The sequence below is a fragment of the Molossus molossus genome, unplaced genomic scaffold, assembly GCF_014108415.1.
Source record: "Molossus molossus isolate mMolMol1 unplaced genomic scaffold, mMolMol1.p scaffold_m16_p_17, whole genome shotgun sequence".
Classification (NCBI taxonomy): domain Eukaryota; kingdom Metazoa; phylum Chordata; class Mammalia; order Chiroptera; family Molossidae; genus Molossus; species Molossus molossus.
The window spans coordinates 35,429,482-35,436,454 of record NW_023425352.1 but is presented as its reverse complement, the minus strand read 5'-3'; the positions used below and the strand labels follow the sequence as shown (position 1 = coordinate 35,436,454).

General features: G+C 38.5%; 1 protein-coding gene across 1 annotated transcript; it reads left to right on the top strand.

Annotated features, from left to right (window-relative positions):
* The first annotated feature begins 4,085 nt into the window (after positions 1 to 4,085).
* LOC118632495 (60S ribosomal protein L6-like) lies at positions 4,086 to 5,015 on the top strand. Its single transcript, XM_036265662.1, has one exon. It carries the CDS (start codon positions 4,095 to 4,097, stop codon positions 4,980 to 4,982), a length of 888 nt encoding a protein of 295 aa, XP_036121555.1. The 5' UTR covers positions 4,086 to 4,094; the 3' UTR covers positions 4,983 to 5,015.
* Positions 5,016 to 6,973: the final 1,958 nt, after the last annotated feature.

Sequence of the window (6,973 nt, the reverse complement as noted above, 5' to 3'; positions counted from 1 at the left end):
TTATGACACATACACACAGACACAGACACAAAATGAGGTAATCACTAAGGTTTTTAATATATTAATAAAAAAGAATGAAAATGATAGAAATTTTATGCACTATGCTTTTTTTCTGCACCTTTTCAGATACCCCCTTAATTTATCTGTGGTATCTAATCTTTCTATGTGGACATATGCATATATGTAATATGCATTTTTTTTATTGATATTAGAGAGAGAAAGAGGAAGGGAGAGGGAGAGAGAGATAGAAACATCAATGAGAGAAAACATCAGTTGGCTGCCTCCTGCATGGCCCCCACTGGGGATTGGGCCCACAACCTGGGCATGTGCCCTGACTGGGAATCAAACCAGCAACCTCTTGGTGCATGGGTCAACGCTCAACCACTGAGCCACACTGGCCGGGCTGATATGAATTCTTTAGTCTCATAAATGTTGTAATTCAACCTGAAATTTAATATTATTTACAATCCTTACTAGCTTCTTGACCTTTGATTATGCAGTATGTCCAATGTCGCACATCTAGTTTGTAAGGTAATTGGGCCTCAAATTCAGGTCTGATTCCAAACCCCTCATTCTTCACCATCGAGACTTCTGGTATGAGTCAGCTCCCACAGTGCCAGCTTGACTTAGTTTTTCCACATGAATCTACCTACTCTCCCTTCCACAGTGCAGAGACAGAATGAATAACATATTAGAAGAGACTGAATATTCGTCCTTGGGTCAAGAATTCTGCCAAGAGATAGGAGTAAAAGGGTTTGTCTCCATATTCCTTAGGATGAGAGGTCCATCCCTTCCTCCCACCCAACCATATCCTTTCCTGGAATTCCCAGCCAACTGTAGCCGAAAAAGAGATACCCTGTTATACAGAGAAGTTCTCTAGCAAAGGTCTATGTGAAAGAGGAGTGTAATTAAGTGGTGCCAATTATATAAATCAACCATAGGCAAATCTTACAGGTCATGCTATATTCATTGTAGAGGCCCTGCAAATAGCATCATCTGGGATCCTAAGCAGTATATTAATTATGTTATCATCAGAGTGGAAAATGTAGGGACAAAAGTCTATTCATTTGAAGTCAACCACTCATATTTCAAATGGTATAGATGTGTAATGTATGGAACTGTTTTTCATGGAAACAGCAAATAAATCATTACAAAGCATTTCAAAAGAAAAGGGATTACTATCTTAAATTTCAGCTATTTCTTTATAGGTTTTCCATGGCCATGGGATTGTTTCTTTTGCATTTTACTTTCCCTTTTCTGGTAGTGAAGAAACAAAACTGACAGCAACTAATGCCAGGTCCTTTGAGCCATTGCTATATAACAAAGCAGTTGAGAAAGGCAGACAGAGGATGGAGTCAACTTTTATGAGAAACTTGCTCGTGTTTTCCTCTAATACAACTTTTCCATTCAAATGTTTTATGACAATTGGAGTCTCTGAGGACTGACGGACTACGCAAAGTTAAGACTGATATTTTATAAGACTTTCCTTTACTTAATCACTGCACTCTGACAATAAAACCATCTGCCTATAAAGGCCAACTCCACACGCTGCTCAAGTCCAGAAGCACAAAGTCTAAAAGGACTTGTTGTTTTATCCTGGGATGCCAAGTTTTATTTTCAGACAGACTTTATGTCTGAATTTTCTTTGCCATCAATGACATGAGACATTTTGCTCTTCTTTTCTGCACCATGGGCATCTACATTTTTTTAAAAAAAATCTAATTGGTTTTACATTAAATAACAAAAGAATCATCATCAGAACATCTTAGGATGATATAGATTCAGACATTTGGTAATCTGTTGTTCCACAGTCACAATAACAAGAACCCCTGAGATTTACTGAGCTGGTATGTGAGACAGTATGCTTTCTATGCAATTTATCTTTCATGTACACAAGAACCTTGTAAGTAAGAACTTTTTTTTTTTTTCATTTTAAGTCACACAGTTATTAATGGCAGTGGTATGACTCAAATTCAGAAAGTTTGAGATCAGATTTCAATACGCCTTACCCTTATTACAAAGAAAACAGAAATCATCAATTATAATAATGATTGAGAACCCTCACCTAGAAGACCATGTCAAGTGGCTAACGAGTTAATGCAACAGCAAGAAATAGGGCTAGTAAATATTTATTTAAATTTTATATATATAGCATTCAAAAAACATAAATATAGCCATTTTTCACTTTCATTTTTGTTATAAGAGAGTCTTTTGGGGAAAAACATAAGAAACTAAAGGGATGACTTTATGTCAGAACTATTTTAAGGAGACTAAATCTTGATAAGTAGAGTCTGTTAGGCTAAGCACTTAGGAATTTTCTAATACTTTACAAAGGAGAAGTATTTGTGCCCAACTCATCTGGTTTTTAAAGACTTGAAGGAAAAGAAATGCATTTTGTTACTAATGACATACTTGCTAATTACGACATCTGCTTCCTGAACTGATGCTTCATGACTAGGTTAATAGGCTTCTTGGGTCACATTGTTATGAAGTGATCAATTGGAGGCCCATCATTGACCCATTGACCCAACTATTTCAAAATGGAACAAATGAATGAGATTAGGGCCATGGTCTCTGACATGCCCATGCTCCATCAGTCTGATTCTGTTTAAATGCAGGCACTTTTGAGAAAGAAAATGGGTACTATTAATGATTATGATGAACCAATGGATACAAAGTCCTAGATGTTCAATCACCCCTGCTAAAGCTCACTGTCAGCTGTGGTAGGAGAGTAAGACCCTTTCTGGAGCTGGGTGCGAGAAAAGGAATTTTTGTTAAGAGTGGGTGTGGATAAAGTGTTTGAGCCCTATTAAAGAGATAAGATGAAAATTCCTTTTGGGACCATGTTTCTTTAAATGCAAAACCACTCCATGCCCAGCCAGTGTGGCTCAGTGGATTGAGCATCATCCCATGGACAGAGAGGTCCCGGTTTGATTCCTGGTCAGGGCACACACCTGTGACAGCTGATCAAAGTTTCTCCCTCTCTCCTTCACATCAATGTTTCTATCTCTCTCTCCCTTCCTCCCTCTTTAAAAAAAAATCAATAAAAACATATTAAAAAAAAAACAACCTAATTATGTTTCTGGTTAGCCTGCAGACCAGCTGTCTTTAGGTCAAATGGCTGCCCCTTGTCCAGACCAGCGGGATCACAGCGAACAGAATATGGTTACCTATGGTGCTGCGTCACCACACCTGTCCTACCACCTCTCCAGTTTCTCCTTGGGTTCTCTTTCAAGCTTATGCCCCTCTGTCTAGGCATTAAATGTTGGATTTCCTGGAGGCTGAGCCATGGGCTTTTTTCTCTTCTGTCACTATCTTCTTCCTTATATAATCTCTATTACGCCTATGGCTTCGGTTCACATTCACGTGCCAAAAATTTCCAAATGTGAATCTCTTGCCTGGATCTGTTTTTTGAGCTCCATTGTTGATATCTAATTGCCAATTTGATATTTCAACTTTTACGTCCAGAGGCATCTCAGTTGTGACATGTTCTGGATTTCACACATGCTCTTCCCCCTCAAACCCGCCTGTCTTCCGGTGCACGTCACTCTCCATGCAGTGCAACGGCCATAGACGTAAGAATCCTCCTTGATATATTCTTCTACCTCAAACCCACTTTCAATCTACCCCTTGTTTTGTCGATCCCACTTCCTCAACACCTCCTGGAGCCACCCCTTTCCACGTTCTGCACAGCCTCCCCCCCTAGTTCATGCCCTGTCACCACTCTCCTGGACCACTGCAGGAGCCTCACATGTTACTAGTGACATACTTGCTAATTATGACATCTGCTTCCTGAACTGATGCTTCATAACTAGGTTAATAGGCTTCTGGGTCACATTGTTATGAAGTGATCAATTGGAGGCCCATCAGCTACTCTCGCCCTTTCAGCCCGCCACCACCACTACAGTCAGGGTGAACTTTACAAAACGCAACTCTTATCATGGCACCCTCCTACGTAAACCCTTTGATGGTTCCCAATTGCTCTTGGATTTGAGAATAGCCAACATGATACTGAATGAGAAAAGCAAAGTTAGAGGCCTGGCATGCCCCACCCAACCTCAAGACTTACTGTAGAGTTTTTCCCATCTTGCAAGATGGCGGGGGAAAAACCTGAGAAGCCGGATACTAAGGAGAAGAAACCTGATACTAAGGAGAAGAAACCTGGAGCTCAGAAGGCTGATGCTGGTGGCAAGGTTAAGAAGGGTAACCTCAAGGCCAAGACGCCTAAGAAGGGGAAACCCCACTGCAGCCGAAACCCTGTCCTAGTCAGAGGAATTGGCAGGTATTCCCGGTCAGCTATGGATTCCCGAAAGGCCATGTACAAGAGGAAGTATTCCACAGCTAAATCCAGGATTGAAAAGAAAAAGAAGGAGAAAGTTCTTGCTACTGTCACAAAACCAGTTGGTGGCGACAAGAATGGTGGTACCCGAGTGGTTAAACTTCACAAAATGCCTAGATATTATCCTACTGAAGATGTGCCTCGGAAGCTGCTGAGCCATGGCAAGAAACCCTTCAGTCAGCATGTGAGAAAATTGCGGACCAGCATCACACCCGGGACCATTCTGATCGTCCTCACAGGGCGCCACAGAGGCAAGAGGGTGATTTTCCTGAAGCAGCTGAGCAGTGGCTTGCTACTTGTGACTGGACCTCTGTCCCTTAATCGAGTTCCTCTGCGTAGAACACATCAGAAATTTGTCATTGCCACCTCCACCAAAGTTGATATCAGTGGTGTGAAAATCCCCAAACATCTCACTGATGCTTACTTTAAGAAGAAGAAGCTACGCAAGCCCAGGCACCAGGGGGGTGAGATCTTTGACACAGAGAAAGAGAAATACGGGATTACAGAGCAGCGCAAGGTTGACCAGAAAGCCGTGGACTCGCAAATTCTGCCAAAAATCAAAGCTGTTCCTCAGCTGCAGGGCTACCTCCGCTCTTTGTTTGCTCTCACAAATGGGCTTTATCCTCACAAAATGGTGTTCTAAATTTCTTACAAAGAACCTAATTAAATAACTGATCTATTGTTAAAAAAAAAAAAGACTTACTGTAGAGCTGCAGTAATCAAGACAGCAAGGAATCCATGAGAGAAGAGCCAAATGGAGGGAACAGGACAGAAAGTCCAGGAATAGACCCACATACAGACTGTCAACAGATCTTTAACAAAAGAGCGATGGCAATGTAATAAAGCAAAAATAATCTTTTCAACAAATGCTACAGAAACAATTGGACATACACATGTAAAAAAATAAATAAATAAATCTAGACACAGACCCTACACCCTTCACAAGAACTGATTCAAAATTAATTAACAGACCTAAATGTAAAATATAAAACCTTAGAAGATAACATAGGAGAAAATCCAAGAGATCTTGGGTATGCCGATGACTTTTTAGATAAAACCCAAGGGCACAATCCATGAAAGACATAATTGATAAGCTAGAAATGAGCTATCAAGCCATGAAAAGACATGGAGAAACATAAATGCATATCACTAAGTGAGAGAAGCCGGTCTGAAAAGGCTATATATACTGTATGATTCCAGCTATATGACATTCTGGAGAAGGCAAAATATGGATATGGTAAAAAGATCAGTAGTCCCCAGGTGTTGGAGGAGGGATAAAGAAGCGGTGCACAGACAATATTTTGGGCAGTGAAAATACTCGCTATATGACACTATAATGATAAATACATCATTATACATGTGTCCAAGTCCATGGGACATACAATACCAAGGGTGAACCCTAATGTAAACGATGGACTTTGGATGATCATAATGGGCTAATGTGGGTCTATCAGTTATGACAAATGTAACACCCTAGAGACATGTGTTAATAATGGAGGAGAATATGCATTTGGGGGTAGGGTATATATGAAAAATCTCTATATCTGTCTCTCAGTTTTGCTGTGGACCTAAATCTACTGTTAAAAAATTAAGTCTTGAAAATAAATCTATTGAAAAAAGATACATATTTGTGTTAGAAAACCTAATATGGCCTCAAGGAATAGTCAGCTGATCATCCCAGCATGTGATTAAGGAAAAAACAAAAACTATACATGGCAAAAAAAAACATGCATAATCTCACTAATAACTTTTTTAAATCTCCAAAATAAAACAATGGGATATAATTTTTTTCCCCTGCTTATACTGAAAAATATTTAAAAGACAGACTAAGAATACTCTGAGTTGGCATAAGTGTTAGAGGAATGGGCCTCTCAGAAACTCTCACCAGTAAAAGAAATCAAGTGGTCTAACAATGCTGGTAAGCAATCTGACAACATATGTATCAAAATTGCAAAATGTATGTCATTTGACCTAAAAATTTGAGAAAAAAATCAAAAAAATATTTACAAAAAATAAACTATTAGGAATAAGGATGCTAATTTCAGCATTGTTGACAACAGTAAAAATTGTAAAATAATCTGAAGTTATAATAATAAATCAGCCAAATAAATAAATAACCATGATAAAACTACTCTATGGAAAAATCTAACTATAGCTTTTTAATGTTGGTGTATAGTTAGTGGCGTGAAAGATGTCTGTGGATTATTTGGTTAAATGCATATTAAAGAATATAATTTTCTATATATCTATATCTATCTGTCTATAAACATTTATATATGCATCAAAATCTCAAGAACACTTATCAAAACATTAATTAACTGGAAAATTTGAGGTAATGAGATTATGAGTAATTTTTACTTCTATTTCTTTCTATACCATTTAAAAATTTAAATATTATTCCTTTTATAATAAAGCTGATAAAAGGCATAATATACACTCAGGTAATAGTTTCTAAAAAGCATAGAGATGTCACATTGTGCTTATAGCAAAGCCATATTCTCCTACTTCAGTTATCTACTTTTCTCAAAACTGAAAATTTCAATGCTTTGGAGTTAGACTTCTTTTCCAAGAATAGTAGGATAACTCCATCATGCCATCTAGTGTTAAGAATTTGTGATGTCTTGAGAAAAATTT

What these genes read in the sequence shown, in the direction of transcription:
- LOC118632495 (XM_036265662.1), top strand. Translation starts at nt 4,095, where the DNA reads ATGGCGGGGGAAAAACCTGAGAAGCCGGATACTAAGGAGAAGAAACCT.